Below are 20,940 nucleotides of genomic sequence, written 5' to 3'. Positions count from 1 at the left end.
TGGATTTAGTCTTTCAGAGGTCCCTTCCAATCCCTAACATTCTGTGATTCTGCATGAAAAAGCCTTGCTACTAAGTCAGCCTTTTGTATTTTGGTGATCTTAGAGTCCTTGCCATCCTTGCCAGAATTCTTTGCATAAACTACTTTATACAATAGTGATGTGCACATTATATGTTGGGTGTTGTCAAAGATACATAAAGAGTATATTTGCTGTAAGGTTTAATTCTTGCATATTGGTTTCTATGGCAAACTCTGAAATCCTGTTAAACAGCATCATCTGGGAACAGGCCCTTATCAGGGTCCACAGGAACTATCTTGAGTACAGGAAATGAAAGTTCACACACTCCACACACTTGCATGCCAGAAATTGCATATTGCTATTAAAAAATAAAAAACAATAGAAATGCTCCTATATTAATCTGGCACCATATTTACTCTTCTTAAGATGAATACTCACACACCAAATACTTAGTGCAGCTGGAAGTGTTTATTATAGCACATTTACAATGTGTAAACATTCAGACAGAGCATTTTTAGTGTCCTCCACCTTTGTGAACAGCATTGCATGTTATCACACACAGCTACAGGAATGTTATTCACAAATGCTAATTATCTGAAATATGCTTCCCTTTGGTTTCCTATTCTGCTCCCAAAGTGACTACAGAAAATAAGGCATCCATAAAATGGTATCACAATCAAAAAGTATATAAACTAAGCTGTCAGAACTGAACTTCTGTAAGATCTGATATTTCACAGACAGCTTCTGACAGTACCAGAGTATTAGGTTGGCAGGAAACATCCAGATGCATGGGGAGATATGACTCTCAGAGATACATCTTCTTGTATTTAACTTAGTTAAATACAGGTTTAATACAGGTTTACAGGCTTGTGTACCAGAGAAAGATTTCAAATATAAAAATAGATATTTTGAAAGTGCTTCTGTCTGACTTTTCCTTTAAAAACTTAAGGTCAGCACACTGCAAAACTAAGACTGTGACTGAGTTGACCTGGCACTGGATATAGGAGAACATCTACATTTCTCCACTCAACTCACCTCTCAACCTTCAGTGCTGGCCTGGCATATCCCTGACCTCTCTGAGAAGAGACTGACGTTTATATCTAGTGGTATGTATTTTTATAGACACATTTAGTTTATGGTCTCAGACATACTTGAATGGTTTGTGCATCTATTCACTGTAGTGTCTCCAGAAAAAAATTGTACCAAATTTCATAGTTTTAGTTTATTTTTACTTTGAGTGCAGATAAACAGACATGCTGAGGATTCTAGAGAGAGCTTTCATTCATTCAGTGATGTGCCAGCGATAGCCAGGTAGTGCCTGCAGTACTGAGGGCTAGGCTGGTGTTCAAAGTTGCAGTTGTCTAACATTATTTCTACTTCAGAGTTGAAAGTTAGTGAATTTCTAGTCTACTCACATAATCTAGCCAAGTCTCTGAACACAGACAGCTTTTTAATGCCCTTTGCATTCTAGCACAATTTAACCGAGAATGACGCTACAAAAAAAAACACAAAACCAAAACTAAACCAAACCAAAACCACAAAAACCAAAAACCAAAACAAAAAAACTACCCCAAAACAGACCCCAGAAGCTCTGACCTAGCAGCGATAGTGCTTAATCAGAAAGACTAAGTTTATCATAAGCTTCTGCCACAAGTTTACACTGTTTTTCAATAAAAGCAAATTCAGGCTTTAGGTATAACATTTTCCACCAGCTCCACTTGTCCAGTTCTTGCAATGTCTGCTGCTTTAAAACCTCCATGATATGCCTCCAAAATCCATTAAATACGTTCACTACAACCTGTACAGGAGAAGAGGAAAATGTTGTCAGGTGCACGCATCAAAATAGTAGTTTCATTGTACATGGAGCCTTAAAAGCGCATCTGAACTATTACTAATTTTTGAAATACATAGCTATGAATGACCATAAAATATTTTAAACATGTAAAAGAATTAAAAGAAGCCCTGTCCTGTAGGACCCTATGAATGCTTAAGAAGCAGAAGCCATAGAATTATAACACAAAATCCATCTCCAGATATTTATTTTTTCCCACATATCATTTGTTTCAAAGTAAAACCAGAAGGCCACAGTACAGAGCTAATGGAACAGTTCCCCATATTTACAGGCAACTACAAAGCCATCCCCTGGTCTAGCTTATAGAGAAAGAAATACAACTTCCAGATAAAAAACTAGTTTGTAACACTAACATGTGTGGTATGAAGCATGCATGTGGATCAGGTCATTTGGCACCAGGATAAAATGATTAAAGGTGGGTAATCTGTTTAGCAAACAGTGCTCTGAAACAAGGCACTTAAATGCCTATAGCACCCCCTTCAAACCCAGGGTGCTGCTGGCTGCCCCATACTCCTGAAGAACAAGCTGCTGAAGAGTAACCACGTTTTCCTTTTCAAATGCTCATCCAGAGTTCTGATCCCTGCCTCACAGTGGGTGGGAAAAAGACTGCATCCCCACCCTGTCCCACCTCACACTGGGTTTCTTGCCTGGCTAAACCAAGAGGTGTGTGCAGAAAAGGAAACATTGACATGTCTGTGCCCTTTAAACAGGAGCACGATGCCCTGCTCTGCTTCATCCCACACTTTCATCTCTGGTAAGGCACTCGCTCAGAGCAGCAGTTCCCTGGCTCACTGCAGGCTGTGTTGTCTCTCTGCTTTGAAATATGTCTCCATCCCCTCCCCCTCATAAATATATTCTATCTGGCATATAATAATCTAGCTCACCAGAAAAGCCTGATACTAAGGAGCTGTAAACCCCTTTGATCTTTTTAATCAAGTTGCAAGTATTTTAAGACTTCCCCACTAAGGGTCCCTTCACCAAGCAAGACTCAGAGCTGCTGCCAGCTGGTTAAATATAAACCACATATCCTGCAATTAGTATTCCTGTAGAAACAAACCTTCAAATAACTGAAGCATTAAGCTATCCTTAGTCAAAGTTAGGTATTGCTTTTTCAAGTGCTCTCATAGTACTTTTAACTGCATGCTGTCTTAAAACCTCAGCAAGCCAATTTCTCTCTTAAGTTTCAGGCCTTGCTGCACAAGGTACCATTAAAAATTGGGTACGAAGACACTGAATGAGTTCTGTAAGCTCTGCCTATTGCCATGGGAACATGAAATGTTAATGCTTATACATTGCACACGCAGGGTTCCCAAGTTACTGTATACATTACCTAACTTTTTGCACTATTTTTCATATGTAAAGTGACTCCTAATTTAGAAGTTCCCTTACCCCTCCTGAGGAGTTTGCTGGCTGTAGATGGATCACTAAGGGACTCCATTCTAGAGCATTGGAAATAGGTAGGTATATTTCTGGGGTTTTTTTCCCCCTCCACCCACAAAAATTAAGTATTCTTCATAAACACTATACCACAGACATTTTGTGTCACGTTGCTTTTGCATATACCTTAATGTATAATATTAATATAGGTACATACCATTACAACAACAGAAGAGAGATGCAGAACTCTCCTCCTCTAACCTGTACCTGCCAGAGTTTGGTAAGTCTTTGCACTGTGATATAAATCTCTGAAGTTCTGTCTCCGGAAAGCCATCTTGCTGGTAGTGCTAAAAATTGGTATTCAGTTAAACCTTTAACATAAGGCTGAAACATATAATAATCCAACTCCTCCCCAGACCACTTTTTAGACTTTGCTTGAGTCTGAAATTAGAAGCTTCACAGAACCAAATATGAAATTACTGGTTTTTACTAGATACTTAGTTTACACTGGAGCAGAAAACCAGATGAATTTTTAAGAAAACCAAGGTAGGGAGGGACTAAAACCCTCTCCTCATCACACTACACCCTCATAAGCAGCCATTGTTTTTCTTTAAATTGGCATGCACTGAAAGTCAAAATATTGAGGGAGATGAGAGTCTTGAGAATCCTGCATTTTTATTCCAAACATAGAACAAAAGTCCATGCTTACCTTGACAGTTTCATAGGTATCAGTAATGAGTGCAATGAAGAGACTCAGCACCATATAGATGAACAGACTAATGAAGGAGTAAAGGTAGATCCTACTGAATAACCAAACCAAGTAACTTTTCTGCTGCATTTTTGCAAAGGTGGCAAACATGTCATCTCCATTGATCAACGAAAAAAGGCATTCGGAAACCATGTTCAGAGAGCGAAACTGGAGAGGGGGTTAAGAAGAGAAGGACACCCATCACTGCTTTATTGGAATCCAGAGACTCTACATAACACAAAGAGGATACACAGCTGATGACAGCGTGCCTCAGGTCTCTTTGTACACCCAGGGTATGACAAGGTGCAAACAGTAAAACATTTGAGAAATAAGCAAAGTTTTTTACTTTACTTTTACTTTACACATCCTGTATATATATACATTCAAGTCAGATAAGCAGATTTCAGTTTTAAAAAGGATAAATTCTCTACAGCTTTAGGCTGACACCAGTGTTCTTCAAGATGAAAATTATTTCTCAAAATACCAGCATGTGATTGGGAGTCATGGCAGCTTCCACTTCTGACTCAAAGCTTTCATAACTCAAGGAAAGTCTGATTGAGTCATGGAAGACAGATTCCTCAAATAGAGCAGCATCATGCTGAAGATGCACTCTTTTATATTAAAGGGAAGCCTTGACATGGAAACTTAGAAGACAACATTAGCAAATCTCTCGTTTGGAAGCTGTTCTATTATTCAAGCTGTCTTTTTTTTCATGTTAAGTGTGTTACCTTCACATGGTATGGTCCCAGTACAATCCATCCACAGAAACAGTAGCCCAGGTAGATCATAGCAGCACAACAGCAGAACCGCATTACATTGGGTAGTGCTGCTCGCAGTGTTAGGATGAGAAGCTGCACAAAGCAATGTAAACAGTTAGAACTCATCCAGGCATTTCTTTCAGTCCTCTTATAGCAATAAACAGAATAAATACCAACAGTATGAAGATCCCAGGAGATCCTTACATTATACTTCTGAAAGAAACCTAGGTAGCGAATGACTCCGAGCCACACAAGCATAGTGGATGTTCCCAGGAGTATGCTACAGACATCATAACTTGTCAGACTCTAAAAATAAGAAAACAAAAACAAACAAACAAAACAAAACCAAAAACACAACAATTAAAAAAAAAAGAAAGAAAATAAATCAAGTGCACCCTGATTACAACAAAGATCTGTTAAGATACACTGTTTTCCTTGGCAATCTCTGCCATTAAAGATAATTTGGGGCAATAAGCCTTAGAGAGCATAGTCCCACCAAAGAGCAAGGGCTCTTTCAAGTGTAACTCATTTTATCTTCCTTCACATACTGCTGTTTGTGAAATAGATTCTGACAAGACAAGCTTTGTTTGCCAGGCCAAGAGGGCAGTTGTACTGCAGGTGCAGGGACAGCCCCTCTGTACCTGTCTCACCGGGACCCACAGAAAGGCACTGCAAGCAGTTTAATGCTGCTTTGAGACCTGCATCAACTACTTCTGGAATCTGCATCAACAGAATTTCCAGGGCATCCTGGGAATCCCCCCCCTGTATCCCAATGAACAGTGTGGATGTGACTTTAGAATTGCAGAGCAAAGATTCTTCCAGTGATGAGACAAAACAGTTTCTTTTAAATATCACAGCCTGTCAGCAGAGCTCAGATAAATACTAAGGTGGAGGGGTAGAAAGCTATAATGGAGAAGACTAATGAGTTTCTAATTAATTCTAACTGGAACTTCATCTATATTTTATTGGCACTTAATCACTGGGTTTTTTTTTTCCATCTATACATACTGGTCTGTTTTCTTCCAGGGCAGCATTTATGCTGTTCCCTGAACTACAGCTTGACACTTAAACGGATCATGATAAGTTACTTGAATGAGAAGTTTCCACTGTTTTCTAATTTTATTCCTCTAAGAGTTGACTAATCTTTTATATTAGTGTAATTCATTTACAGCTTGACAACAAGCAAATATAGGCTACTTCAATGTGAACTTGTTATTCAGTCATTTAGTCTCACACAGCAAAATGGAACAAGATCTTGTTGTTATGGTTCACAAGGCTTGTAAAAGGAAGTGAAATGTACCTGAGGAGAAGAGTTCTAGAAGAGTTCCCTAGAAAGGGAACACATATAAATAGATGTGTTTATGTATGAGCTATGGGAATCCCAAATGCAAGATCTCATACCAATCTTGATCTCATTTCTGCTTCTTCCTAAGCAGGATGGAGTTATCTCTTATCTTAGCTGACTTCCTCATAGCTTCTTTCAGCTCCGAAGAACTGAGTTTATAGGTTCTAAGGTAAGATAGGGCAATTTGTACAGGCAATTTGATAGGGCAATTTATGATAGTCAAGCTGTCACCAGATGGATTTCAGACCCATCCTTTCATCACTACTGTCCAAAGTCTTTTGTGTCGCAATGTCACACTTCAAAGTCTGCTATAAACTTGGTGAAGAACATTATCTGGATAGTGGAGTGCTTCAGGATAGCATATTGTAATACTTTTTCTTCCCTAATTCTCATTGCACAGAATATGTTTTTAAAAGACTTTTTTTTTTTTTTTTTTTTTTTTCTATATAATTTTTTTTTTCAGAAATTGAAGGCCCAGAACCTGGCTGTGTCTGACTGGTATCTACATGCTGGAAACCAGGAGCTGGGAAAGTAGCAAACTGATGTCTGAGAGAGTTCCTGCACTAGCTAAACACTTGCTAAATGGAGAACAGAAAGTTAAATGCTAATTTTTTTATTTAAATACATTAAATAAGCAAATGTAAGTGGTCCTAAAAGAGGAAGAGAGGCAATCAACAGTCTTAAACTTAACAACAGTCTTACACAGAGATTAAGTTAATTTCATTCCTTGAAGTTGCAAAAGAGCAAAGATAATTAGAACTATATCTATTGATATTTGGAGGTTTTAAATCTTGCAGCTGGAAATAACACACCTCAGTTATAACTCCAGAGAAGAAGGCAGATTTTAAAATGTCATGCCATTCAGAATCAAGTACAGACAGCCTAAGGGCCTCAATAGATTTAAACCTAGCTGGGACAGAAACAGTTTTGCTTTTACCTGGACAGGGCAAAAATCTTACCTTGGCTTGTATCTCCATCTTTAGAGTTGATCCAACAATAGTTAAGACATCACTAACCATAATCAGGATGTACCATCCATTAACAAATTCCATCTGATCACTGAAAGATACTTCTTTCTTATAATAATAAAGGAAAAATCTTACAAATTCCTAGGAGAAAGGAGGAAAGGAAAAAGTTAATCAGACTTACACAAGACATGAAGACTTTCCAAGGAAAGAGCCATACCCACCCTTTGGAGTTGAATTCCTTTAACAACTGATCGTGTGCAAAGGATCAATGAGGCCAGACAAGTCAATATAACAAAAGCATCAAAGATCATCATGTAGTGAGTGTTCTTCTGTACTGCAAGAACAAAAATGTATATGGTTATAATCAAATATATTTCATCTTGTTGACCATCTTGAGTATTGAAGTAAGAATCAAGTTTTGATGTTAACTATATGATTATACAACCAAATTAAGAAAAATCTCAGCATTTTTCCCAGAGAAGTTTATCTGACATATTTTCATGAGAGCCACAAGGGAATCTGCACTACAGATGACATTTCAGTTAATTTAGGAAGGTTGATACCACATAAAACATACAGCAGAACATAAGCATTTCATAAGCCCTGCAGAGTAAGAGGTGGGAGTCATCAATTTTACAAACACTGGAATGGCATTTGGAGAGGCAGAATTTGTAAAAACAAACAAACAATCAAACAAAAACAAACAAACAAAAAACCAAACCAAAACACAAACCAGGAAATTTAAGGTATGTATTTTCTCTTCCAGACCAACATTTGACTATCAAATATATTTTTGTCCTAGAGCAGTACAGATAATCTGAACTGCTGCTCAGCTAGCTATTGAGTACAAGTGAGTTCTCTTATGTTACTAAAATTCACATTCTTAGGCAACAAAGACCAAATTTTGCATGAAAATTATTACTAGGCCTCTTCTTGGCTTTTATACCTATCATACAGCTGAAACTAGATGAGACAGTATAAGGATTAGATTCTTAATGCTAAGAGAGTGATTGAGAAAAAAAATGAAAACAAATTAATGCTGAATTTACAAAAAGATGCAGTAATTCTCCAAAATGGGATCCTGAAGTTCTAGATGACTTCACACACTGCACAACTCAGAGAAAGCAAACCTCCTTGCTTCCCCCGAGGTCCCTGGCACAGGTAATGTTGAATTTAAGTTCATTTTTTTAGTGGAGGCCAGAACAGCATCAACTTGTCTGTGGCCCATTGCAATCACTACTTTAGTATTTTTCCTTAGCTTTCAGAAAACAATACAAGGTACTCCAGGCAATGAAAGTTGCTCTTGAGGCAATCTCCATAGACATCAAATGTGGATTATTGCAGCAGCCTGTGTAAGATCTTCCTGTACTGCTGCACTAGCAACCTCTTGGAGGTCACATGCCATCTGGTGTGCATTTGTAAGATGGCAGCTAGCAAAACTAGTTGATAAAGAGCCTTTAGTGGAATGTATTTTTGTCTAAGTGGTGTGTTTTGTACTCTATGATGCATTTCACTAAATTCCCTAAAATTAATTCTAATCTGGATATTTTAAAAAAAACAACCACCTATTTTTTTTTTTTTTCACTAACAACCCTTCATTTCCTAACATAGGCACAGCAAAGGGGAAAGTGAGTGGCAAAGTAGAAAAATGGACTTGATTCATCCTATTGCTTACCTCCACAAACAAATAAAAAGGATAACTGGAAGTTATTATTTCCAGTCCTTGAAAGCTTCTGACTTTTCAAGACATCATTGTCTCTAATCAAAAAATATTTAAAACAATGTTTTGTCCAGACTCAATAGCTGCTGTTGTAATTATTTAAGACAGATTATTTAACCCTACTGTGCACCTCAGTTACACACAAACACAAGCCAAACAGCATTTAAGCAGCAGTATAGAGTGCTTCTAGCCATTCCACTCTAGCAAGCCTTAGCAACAACACTTCCTTATCTTTCCTGGTATTAAGTCCTGAAATAAGAGTGAATCAGTTTCAACTTTCCACCACTATCATGTGTCCTTCTGTTGCCTGGTGCTAGAAGAACAGTTGACTGTCCTATCTCAAGTGATGCACAGCATAAGAGCAGTCGCTGAAGCTAGAAGTATGTACAGTGAGGTGTGGAGAAATTCTGGTTTGATGGTATTGATGGTGCAAGGCTGTAGAACTGCTAAAGAAAGTAAAGGTATGACTGGGGTCCCAGGATTTCAGTTCAGAGATTACAGAACAACAGCTCCCAAGAAAATCAGAATTAGAGCACAGTCACTACAGAATATACGTGCTTTGTCAATATGTCAATCTTGTCATAAAGAAAAATGTTGACAAACGTTGTGCTAGTGTGACAGAAGTTTAGCATGAAAATTTGAACACATTTATGTCACTTACTTGATCCAGAAACATGCCAGTCTTTACATTCCCTGATTGCTATGTCGTTGTCTAGACTTATTTTAATTCTTCCACTATGTGCTTTATTATCAAACACTATCTGTATTAAAAAAAAAAAAAAGCATGTCTTTTTAAAGTTAAACCATGAAATATGTAGTGCACTGTATTGCTGAGCTTGCATAATGGTTCAGAGTAGCTTTCCTAAGGGATAAAGTTATGAAATATGTTTAAGTTTATGGTAATTCCAGTCTATTCAAATGAATGCTGTCAAAGGTAAATCTGGTAAACCATGTTTTTGCCCATGTTTTTGTTTGATCAACTATATATTAGGTGAAATGCTTTTCAACTAGAGCCTCCCTCTTCTATGATCTGAAAACAACCTTCCTAAGAGCATCTCTCTGAAGAGGTTTGTGTTTTTGCTACCCTTCAGGTGGATTAGAAAACAAAAGGCTGTAAGCCAAGTAAGCCCTTCAAGATCACATCACAAGCACTCAGAGCTTAACCTCCCACAATCTCAACTGTACAAGGTACACTAAGCCAGGATGAAGTCATCCCAATACCACTGGGGTGCAGTCAGTGGCACTCTTCAGAAAACATCTGCACTGGCTGTGCATGGTAAACCAGCAGGAACAGCTTCTTGCTCTGAACAGAAAGCCCCGTGGCAGCCTCCCACGTACCGTCAGGGTGAAATCGTAACAGTCAGGGAGCTCGTGGTGACGGACAGTCTGGAGGTTGATTGCCTTCAGCTTGAACGTGAGCTGCACTGTCACCAGTCTGCAAGAGAGCTTTGTATTAGCTTTTCACATGGGAAAAATAATAACCTAATATGGGAGGTGCTGATTCCTCCTCACCTGTGGAAATCCAGAGTGAAATTCAAATTGTGCTTTCCCACCGTTGCGTTGTCGAACGGCGTCATCGGCTCAATGTACAAGCAGTCTGCAATGGATAAGGGCTTACAACAACATCTCAGGGGTTATTGTTCCCTTTAACCGTAATCTGCCTTTCCCACTCTCTAGGCTGGACAGAGGCGTTGGCTACACCAGGCAAGATAGTGCCCTTAACTCATTTGGGAGGTCAGATGACAAATACATTGCCCTTCCTGACCTGGCAACACAGCCTAGTTGAGAGGCATCTCTGCCCGTGGCAGGGAGGTTGGAGTGTATGATTTCTATGGTCTCTTCCAACACAAGCCATTCTATGATTCTATTACCCAGCCAAATTATTCCTCATTAATTCTTAGGGAAGACTCCTGAAATTAACCTGAAAAAAATTGTATTTGATGGTCACCAGTGCTAATGGCTTATCACTTGTTTTGTGGCATAAGACAAAGTTTCCTTGGAGGTGCAGGCTAGAGGTTTATTACACAGCAGTTTTCTAGCCAGTTTAGTCTGATGCTAAGTTCAATATAGATCAGATAGGACTATAATTCATCATAAATGAAGGGTCCCTCCTTCCATATAACTTATACAAAAGACTTGCTTCATTACCAGTCACAATCTCTGGGTCTATATCAAAGGTGTCATTTCCAGGACAGATGATTCCTTGCTTGTAGAACTGCTGACACAAAGCCAAAGCTGTCTCTTCTGCTCCCTTCTTCTCATAAGCGTGGTTTCCAACAGAAATGTTGGGCAGCTGTAAGTACTAAAGTTCAGAACAAACAGACAAACCAATTTAGATAGCACCAAAACTGTTAGTTGCTGGGAAAAAAACAAACCAAAACAAAAAAACCCAACAACACCAAAAAACTCCACAAACAAATAAAAAACCCCGAAACACAGAAGTGTTTGGATCTGTGCTACAACCCATCTTTTTTATTTAAAAGGTCACCTAAAGAACTCAGAAACCCACACCACGCAACAGCTGAGTCCCCGTATACTTTAATGTATTTGACAAAAGCAGTTAAGTGCAGGATCTAGATCAAAATACTTTTTTGCTAACTTTATTGATCTTCACAATAATTTCTAAAAAACTGTTATTTGCAAACAATTCTGGCTCAAATCTAAAGCCTGAATTTAGTGCAGAATGAATATACTAATTACCTTTAAGGATGTCACCACAAGTACAACGCTCTGGCAATAACAGAAAATCTGAATGAGTCAACATTCTAGTCTTAAGCAGCTGCCAGAGAAGTTGAATTTCAGAGAACATCAGAGAAGGTGAAAGAAGAAAAGATACCCAGGAAAAAAGCATATGCATTGTACAAAGTGGTGTGACAATCCTTACCTGGTTTATGGCAAAGAATATCTGGTCATAGACATCTGTCTGGGTGTACACAGCATAGGTATCATCCATTCTGTCCATGTATCCTTTCAAGAAGAGATGTTTAAATGCAACTGTGTTCTCTTCTTTGAAGGCAACCACCATTTGATTGCTCAATCCAAAAACCACCAGCTGAAAAAGAAGTTTATATTTCCTGTTCAAAGAAAAAAGTTGGCTTCTGGATTAACGTGTGAATCCTTCCTGGCAAACAACCACTTTCACCACACTGGTAGACACAGCACTTACATGCAGGCTGCTCCATTTCACAGCTGGTCAAAAGAAAGCTCGACTTTATGAAACTATGGGTTTCAAGAATGTTCCTTTAACATGTTTACCAGCATCTTAGCCAAGGACTCACACTTTTCCAAAGAAAAGGATACCATCTCAAATTCAAGCTACCCATATACTGTTACACACGCTTTGTTAGTTCAGCCTGACATTAATATGACTTGCCTTGAGGAATATCAGTGTATCTCAGCAAAAATGCAGGACAGGACTTAACCAGACTCCACTTACTTTAGAGCACAAAAGGCAAATTGAGGACAACTAAGAAAAACAAACATCCCTCCCAAAGGTTTGCGTGAAAGGCACTTTGAGAATAACTGATCAAAAGTGTGCTTGTAACAGGATAACCTCTGAAGCTGTTAAAAAATACATTGCAATTGTTCATGAAAAGTTAGCATAGAACCCTGCCAGCTACTGCCCAGGCTGGGAAAGTTTCTAGAAGAATGTGATGTATTCTTTGTGGGAGCTCACAATTTTCTCAAGTGACTATTGTTTCAAGTCTAGCCTCTGGAGTATTGTGAAGAAACACATCAGTGATAAGTCTGAATCAGTAGTCTACAGATAAGTTTTATGGCCACAACACCAAATGGATTTGTAGGTTTTGATAAGGACAACTCAGCTACAGATACTAAAATGCTCTGTGGGCAAACTCAGCATGCTAGGGACACAGAAATACACTAGCAAATCAACAGTGCTAAAACTGACTTGTCTAAAGGCAGATTGTCTCTGAAAAGGCTAAATCAGCATTAGTTTCTTTCTTATTTCAGTTACTCCACCATCAAATTTAATTTTAATTGCAAAATGGGACAGATGAATTTCAGGGGATGATGATACAGTTCAAAATAAGTAGTAACGTATAAAAAGCCAGATGTACAAAAATGAATTATTTGTGAACTTTGTCCCATCACTCATGCAACTGTGGAAATCATTCTTATCCTCATTTGTGTTGCCTCTGACAGCACCATAAATGTAATTCACACATGGGCACCTCTGAAGGATCATTGTCTGAGGCATTACAAAGATTTTATGAAAGACCATCTTTCTCCTAAACCACAGAACTTTGGGGCAAACAGTTGCATTTTAGGCAGCAATTAAATGTGTTATATGAAATCTATCGTGCAAGGCTGGGTGAGGGGAAGAGTGGGACAAAATTTCTGGATTTTTCAGTACATGAGTTTGCATACTCTACACAGGGCATAAGCAAACCTAATGAAAAATGCTACTGATTCCACTTATCACTAATATTGAAACACAAAGTGACTATGCCTTTCCTTGAACAGAGGAGTGAAGAAGATACTGGGGGAAACACATGTACAAGGCTGCCGACCTTTGGGGGGTAAAAAAAAAAAAAAAAAGTAAAGTTTTCCCCTTCATTCTTAGGAAAGCTATCTTTCAGTCTACAGTTTTAAGAGAAAATTAGGCCATCTGAGATGGCCTCTCTCTGTATCTGCATCACACCAGGAAAAGCATTTGTTGCCTGCACTCCTTATTTGTATTCCCATGGGCTAAGAAGGGTCCCTGCTTTCATAGTTACTCACCTGAATAGTAACCATTGCTATTTTGAGTAGCTGAATACCAAGTTTCCAAGGTTTTCTGCCCCGGGCCCAGAATTTCTCACATGGATTCATAAAGAAGAATTTTAACTTCCTTCTAAGCTGGTCTTCCAAAAGGCACTCCTGTGACACTGACAGGTGTCTGTTGTAGCTGCCAAGATTTTCATCATCATGAGCACTACAGCTGCTCACGGCCACTTCAGGGTTTTCCATTTCTGAAATGAAAAGAAGTCCATGAGAGGTGGAAACCAGGCAAACAAGAAGACAGTAACATCAAATCAGTCTACACTGACAACCTGAACTCCAAAGATATTAATCTTCTGTGAAAGTCACATTATACTGGATTTAAAACCTTCTCCATAATATTGCATGTGTTCTGCAGAACCCAAAGAAAAGTTTGGGCAAGATCTTAAATTTGTAGGTAGGCTTTAGGACATTTATTTAATAGTGGAATTTCTGTCCCTTTGGACTTATGGAGTCATAATTGCTGAAAACTTCTTCTTCTCTCACTTGCCAACATCATCATATATGCAAGATATCCTGAATCATTTCCCTCTATGTCCAGAAGGATACCAAAAGCCTCCCATTAACATTCACTCTTCTGGCAGACTTAAATACTTGTGTAGATAATATTTTCCCCTGCTGTCAGCCTGCTGTCCAGTCTTTGAAAGAAAAGGAATTTTCAAGACAGACAGCATTTTTCCTAGTCATTAGGGTTAGCATCGTTCACTTTTAGAAATGGAAACCCAGGCTGCTAAATTGCAATTCAGATACATTACCTGAGTGCATTAACTTGTCATCTAGCAAGATTACGTCTATTTCTTCAGCCATAAAAGATGGTATGTGACCCAATCATGATCATGAACCAGATAAAAAGAGCAAAAGTCAACTGCAGTCAAGCACTGTAATTAGCCAAAACAGCTCACATTTTAGATGAGCAAGAAGGGAAAGACTGGAAGAGAATCTTTTAAACACAGCCTGAGATGTTATTCTCTATAGTATTCAACGTGTTTAAATGTTAGTCTGCTACTAACTTAATTGACTCCCAAAAACTTTATTAATGCTCTAAAAAGTACTTAAGAGGTAGCCAGGAATGTTTATTTCAGACAGAAGATTCATAATCAAGAAGAGACTGGGTTAGAAATAAATTTAAAGAAGTGTTGTATTAGACAAATTATTCTTAATTTGCATAAGGGAAGTTTCTCATATAACAACAGATGCTATATGTTATATGTTTCTCATCAGGATTAATTTGGGAGAATACATGGACTAGATTCCTTCTCCTCAAGCAGCCAGTGCACAAACCAGAACACCAATCTGTTTTCAGATCCGATTCAAGACTTTCAATTTTCCCAGCTGTCACAAGAGGGCAAGGAAAGTTTTGAACCAGCAGTTTAACCCTACGAATAGACCCACAAATAACTTTAAAAAAATATCATCATCTCCTGTTTTACCAGGTCTCCACTGTCCTGCAGGACAGAATATGCCAGTTTCCACTCATATTTCTTACAGCTGAACAATCATTTCCCGGTTAAGCCCTACTCTGCTACTGAAACATTCCTGCCAGTGAATGTGCCTGAATAACAGAACCAAACCAAACCAAAACACCAAACACCACCACCTAACTGACCTCACGGTATCGGCTTGAGAAGATGTTCCAGACAAACAAACCACGCAGTACAAGTATTATTTTATTAAACTGCCAAGAGAGTGCATGTGCTCTGCGGACATGGGGTGACAGCAGGTGGTCCCCTGCCCGCAGCTCCACCGCATCCTCCCTTCCGAGACAACGCAAACGCTTAACGAACAGCGCTTCGCTTACAGCCTTTCAGGGCTCCCAGGGGACCGATGTAGCTCTCACCTCCCCTACCTTTCCTCCCCTCCGCAGGGCACCGGTCATTCCCCGGGAGCCGGCGGATCGGGGCAGTACCCTGTCCCTACCGGGCTCGTCGCGGCCCGGCTGGGTGCAGATTTACCGGGACATCTACAAGCTGGAGGCCGGGGACTCACCGCCCGCCCCCGCTCCGTGCTTTTACGGGAAAGGCTGCAGCCTTTTACCTGCCAGAAGGGTCGGGCTTCTGCCGGCGAGATCCTGCCGCTCCCGGCTCCGGCAAGCGGCCAGGCGGGGGGGCTGCTGCCGCCGCGGGGGTGGCCGTGGGGGTGCAGAGCCCGGAGCTTGCTGCCCGTGGCCACGGCGCCGCTCCCGGGCCCTCCCGGCCACCCCCCCCTTCCCTCCCGGCGGCGCGGCTCCGCAGGGGGCAGGGCGGGGGGCTCCGCGGGGGCTGCGATGGGCTGTGCACACGGGGACCCGCGGCGTCTGTCACCTTCTGCTTCTCATCTTCCTCCTGCCGCACCGGGCTGAGGGCTCTCTACGCTGGATGTACTTTCTATGGGATGGTAATGCCACCTCCCGATTTATTATCTTAGGCTTCTGCATCAGGGGAAAAAAAAGGTAACGCTTAGGTTGTAATTAACTGTGTCCCATCTGTAATAAAAAATACCCCTTTCTGGTCACATAACTGTAGTTGTGAAGGACAACCAGCTGCACAGTAAATTAAGTGGAGTGACTGACTTGCTTAAATCATTCCACTTGCATGCAATTAAGCTATTAAAGTTATTAAAGGGACTTCAAAGAACTGTTCTCCTGTCCTGGGTCTTGGCCAATTTCACCGCACTGCGGAATGATCGCTCTGGTGTTGCTGCCTGACGGCAGGCAGTGCCCAGGACAAAGCCCGGGTCATGGTAACTGCATCCACTCACCGGCTACCTAATTCTGCTGCAAATTACCATGTGAACATTGCTATAAAAATGTGAAAGTAAAGTAAGAACAAGGCAAAACCAAGGAGAGCGGCAGTTTTGAGAGAAGTCTTCCTAGCTGCAGAGATAAATGGTAGACAGCAAGGATCCCTCCCACCTACCATGAGGAGAGTGTATGATCCTTGGTGCCACCGCAAGGACCAGCATTGGTTGCTCCAGGGATACAGAGGGAGAGATGCTCCGGGGCTCATGTTTTACATTGCGGCAAAGCAAGCTGAGCTATTTTTATGCATCAAAAATATGAAAGATGTGGAATACAAATCTTCGTATTATTTCATCGAATGGTCTAACCCTCCTTACCAGCTGGAGAGGTCCCCAGGACCGTTCAGCAGGTAACGGCTAGGAAATGCTGGGGCAGAAGGCCGTGGCTGGCTTGTGGCTACCAGCGGCCGCCTACAGGCCCCATCATGCTTTGCTCCCCACTCATCCGTGGCGGCAGCTAGTCTTCCGCGCACAGCCTGCTGGGACATGTAGTTTTTACCCTGAACATCCGGCGCTCCAGCCAAGCACCTCCAGCGGCCGCTGCCCTCCCGCGGGCGGGTTTGGGGATCAGGGCGCCGGTTGCCTGTCGGCAGCGTCACTCCTGACGCGCCCGTTGCCCTGACAACCGCCGGGGACGCGAAGGGGCCGTGGCCGGGGCCGCCGTACCGCGCAGGTAGGGGAAGGGTAGGCGGCCACGCGTCACTAGTGGGAAGGGGTGAAAAATGAGGGGCTGGCTGGCGAGCACGGGCAGCAGCCGAGGCCAAAGCTGCGGAGCGGGGCCCGGGGCCTGCACTGTGCTCCCCAAACCCCCTCAGCCGCCTCCTTCACCGCGTCACGGGGCAGCGGGCTCAGCGCCTTCGTCGCCCCGCTGGGCTGTGGGGGCGACGGCGCCGTGGCGGGGGGCTGGAGGGTGCTGGGGAGGGGGCCTGGGCGTCTGCAAACCCCCTGAGCCTTCACGGCCCCTCCAGCAGGACCCCGGTGCTGCAGGACCCCGCTAATCCCGCCCCGCAGCCCTGGGGCAGTGCAGGGTTTTGTTACAGCAGCCGAGCTCCCACGTCTCGAGTATTCCTTTTGTTTGCTAAAAAACAAACAAACAAACACAAAACCCCAAACATAAAAGTCTCACCTAGTGTAAATCATTACAATATAACATTCCTGGTTCAAAACTAATAAAAAGGCATCAAATGCCAGTGTTTACTTCCTGAGAGAATCATGGAGTGATTAAACATCATTAACTATTGAAATACCAACCATTAATAAATTTTAATAACATAGGCCAGATGCATACAGGCTCACACTAGAAGTTCTGTCTGGGCCAGAAAGGGCCTTGACAAGATCATAATAAAGTAATACCTCACTCTTCACACCATCTTTTCATGGATTTATGGCTTCATTTCTACAGCCAGGGATATTACCATTATTTTTAGTAGCCCTCAGTTTTTCATCTGTCAGTTTGCCCTGTTATACTTCTTAAAATTGTGCACAGTATACACTTGTCCACAGGCAGCATACTCCATAATCCAGCTACCTATTGTGCAATGAATTACTTCTGTATTCCTGTTTGTTTTCAGCCTGTCCCTTGGTAAGCTCATGTGATGCTAACAAGATCTTCTATTATGAAAGACTGTGAATAATCATCCCTTGGTTACTCTCTCCATGCCTCTCATGATTTTATTGGCTTCAATCAGAGCCTCTGCAGTCCAGGCTAAAAAGAATCCTGGTTTATTCGTAGTACAAAACATGTTCCATATCTTCAATCAGCCATGTTATACATTTTCCAATTCTATTTTATTTCTCTCTGAACGAAAGAAAGAGAACACAGTATTAAACAATGTTTCAGTGAAGTTTTCAATTTTGTTCTCTGTGCCTTTCTTATTAATTCTTAATCTAATTTTATATGTATTGTATTTATTATAACCTATAACTGTCTCTACTGGGTTCTGTCAAATAACAAAATCTATACTTGGTTCAAGTAGGCATAATTTAATGAAAAGTGGTATGTGTGAAATCATATATATATAAAATAGAACCATTCATATGCTGACATGATTTGGCAGTTTCCAAAACTTCAGCTTTATCCTCTACAACTTACACAATAATGCACAAGCATTAGTAATAATCCAAACTTTAGATGTCTGTATTATTTGCTGTTTATGTAGAGCAAGGTAGAATGAATTTAATTAAAACATTTTATACGAATTTGTAGAGAGACTAGGTCATTCTTAAGATGTTATTTTTAACAAGTTCCTAAATGTTTACAGGCAGAAATGGGATTATTTTTTAGCTTCATAGCAACACAACAAAAAAGCAAGTAGTATATAATTTTATAATTTGTATTTCTAATATATTAAAATATTATATATTTTCTAATATGTATTTATAATTTCCTTGTAGTGCTTCTGTTAAATGGAAGTGCATTCAATTCTTCTGTCATTTCAGGTTGTAGTAAATTATAGCACTAAATTAGTAATTCACACAGGTTTGAACTTAAATCATTCAATTAGGCAACTAATGAACCCTTTTCTGTCCTCAGTTCAGACAGCAGCTTTGGTAGTACTGATAGCTAATTAATTTTCTCCTTTTGTAGTGCCCTAGCAACTTCACAGATTTGCTTTATACCTGTAAATGTTTCAGTACATTAAATGATTAGGAGAACACTCTGATATTATTTTTTCTCTTGACCCTCACGTTCAAAATATTACAGCCATCTTTAAATAAACTAGGTTACAAAATGTCAAAGTTGTCAAATATTTACTCAGTCTTTACCAATTAAATGCAACACTCTGTTCCACTGAAAAACTGATGAAAAATGGGACTGAACATATTTCATGACACTTCATTATCAGCTACCTTTTAAAAAATAAAATATATAGCACTATTTCTGACGAATGATTTTCAAGAGCTATTCTTTTTTGTAGGTTTTACACTTAAATTTTTCAAATTACATTAATTTAAATGTTGTTTTCAACCTGCTTTATCAATCATAGATTCGTGAATAAATAAGCTTTAATGGAAAGGCATAGTACATTTGTATGTTTCTGGACAAATATGCATATTAGAGTCCTTTCTAAATAAGCAATATAGAAATATCCCTATGATGATAAGTACTAACCACAGATTAAAGCAGTTATTGTTTTGTCAATATTTTCAGACAGTCTTCTAAAACACCAATTTTTTTAATGTTTTTCCTGGTGGGGTTTGGTACTCGTGTGAAAACTTAGTAGGGACTGCAAAAACCCAAACCCTTGAATTAACACATAACTTCTGAAAACAGCAGCTTTCATCTAATGTGTTAAGAACCATTAGGATTTTGGTTACTTTATTTCTGTGGGGTCTTTTTGTTTGTTGGTTTTTTTTAAGAGAAGAGGTGGAAAAGACTGCTCTTTGGTACCTGTTATAAAGTTCTCTCTGGGTATTGGTTTCCTGCTCGGAGCACCTAGGGGTTAGTAATGTAAACCTGTGTAAAACAGCAACTTTGCATATGTATTTTGTAAATGGCAATGGGCTTAATTATGCTTCTGGAGAAGTTTGCAGAAGTTCTGCTTTTGCTTTCATTGGAGGCCTTCCATGTTTCCTAACCACTGACAATCATATGCCCACAGGATGACAAATGGGCAGGGCTGATACTGTGTTAGGGTTATTGTCAAACGAGATAATTACTTTGTACTTTTCTATCTGCTTTCCACCATTAACAGTCCTACTGAGTGCTGTGTTCATTTGTAACCCTTAACAAGGGTACTTTCTGTATTAATATTTACATAACCATTTACATACACTCAAGTCACCCTCACAGCCTTCACCAGCATTCTCCTTGTCTGCGTAGTGCTGTGTGTACCTCTACACCTGATTCTTTCAGTAGAGGAGGAGAAACTGCATTGCTGGGAGACAATTTTTAAATTTTTAACCCTTTTTATAGGTGTAATACACTTGAAGTCAGTCAAAGGAAAAGGGTTGGGTTTACTTGCAAGTTATTGTACTGAACATAGGCATGTGACTTATCTCAGCCCTCTCAGTGTTTCCTCTATTCATGTGACTTAGGGTTTAGGATACTCAGAAGAAAGAACTCAAAATTTCCAAATTGGCTTAGTTTCAGTGTGTTTGTAGGAAATGGTAAGTAAGGCAATGTGTCTGTAATATATGAGATGGTTCCTATTTCCTTCAACTGATTTATGAAACAGCTGCCCTCTCCTCCTGTCCTATTCATCCATAGGCATCAAAGTTGGTTTCAAAGCAGAGAAGTCACAGAATCCATTTATAAAATGAGTCATAATTATTTATATAAATATAGAAGATGGATAAGAAATAGCTTTGCAAAATTTGTTTGGTTTTGTTTTACCATTTAAACAGGGGAAAATTAGCCTCTTTTAACCATCTGAATTAGCCCTAAGTGTTTCAGAACTGTAAGCTAAGCATATTGTCCAGAGTCCAGAATAGAGGCTTCTTTGAAAGATTGTAACTGGGAAAAAGTATTGAACATTATAAATTGATATATTGTCAATGTTTGTAGTCCTGTATTTGGCAAAAGGACTGTAAGAATGAGGGCAGAAAAAACTCCTACCTTCTTCCTTATATTTATTATAGATGATGTAGGGTTTGG

The 20,940-nt window shown here is 40.0% G+C and overlaps 2 protein-coding genes across 2 annotated transcripts in view; one reads left to right on the top strand and one right to left on the bottom strand.

Annotated features, from left to right (window-relative positions):
• Nucleotides 1-1,716: 1,716 nt before the first annotated feature.
• Nucleotides 1,717-15,720, bottom strand: MCOLN3 (mucolipin 3). Its single transcript, XM_030455233.1, has 14 exons — nucleotides 15,603-15,720; nucleotides 13,530-13,759; nucleotides 11,671-11,838; nucleotides 10,935-11,088; nucleotides 10,299-10,383; nucleotides 10,125-10,221; nucleotides 9,448-9,547; nucleotides 7,288-7,400; nucleotides 7,058-7,207; nucleotides 4,958-5,059; nucleotides 4,724-4,846; nucleotides 3,957-4,163; nucleotides 3,465-3,594; nucleotides 1,717-1,816 (listed from the first exon to the last, which is right to left on the bottom strand). Exons 2-14 carry the CDS (start codon nucleotides 13,755-13,757, stop codon nucleotides 1,797-1,799), a joined length of 1,677 nt encoding a protein of 558 aa, XP_030311093.1. The 5' UTR covers nucleotides 13,758-13,759; nucleotides 15,603-15,720; the 3' UTR covers nucleotides 1,717-1,796.
• Nucleotides 15,197-20,940, top strand: part of WDR63 (WD repeat domain 63) — a 29,927-nt gene continuing 24,183 nt past the window's right edge. Inside the window, exons 1-2 of the mRNA XM_030455363.1 lie at nucleotides 15,197-15,941; nucleotides 16,864-17,016. Of these exons, the coding sequence (XP_030311223.1) occupies nucleotides 15,197-15,941; nucleotides 16,864-17,016 (898 nt within the window). The remainder of the gene's footprint in view (nucleotides 15,942-16,863; nucleotides 17,017-20,940) is intronic.

The sequence above is a fragment of the Calypte anna genome, chromosome 8, assembly GCF_003957555.1.
Source record: "Calypte anna isolate BGI_N300 chromosome 8, bCalAnn1_v1.p, whole genome shotgun sequence".
NCBI lineage: Eukaryota > Metazoa > Chordata > Aves > Apodiformes > Trochilidae > Calypte > Calypte anna.
The sequence above is the reverse complement of the archived record's forward strand: the minus strand, read 5'-3'. Positions and strand labels throughout refer to the sequence as shown.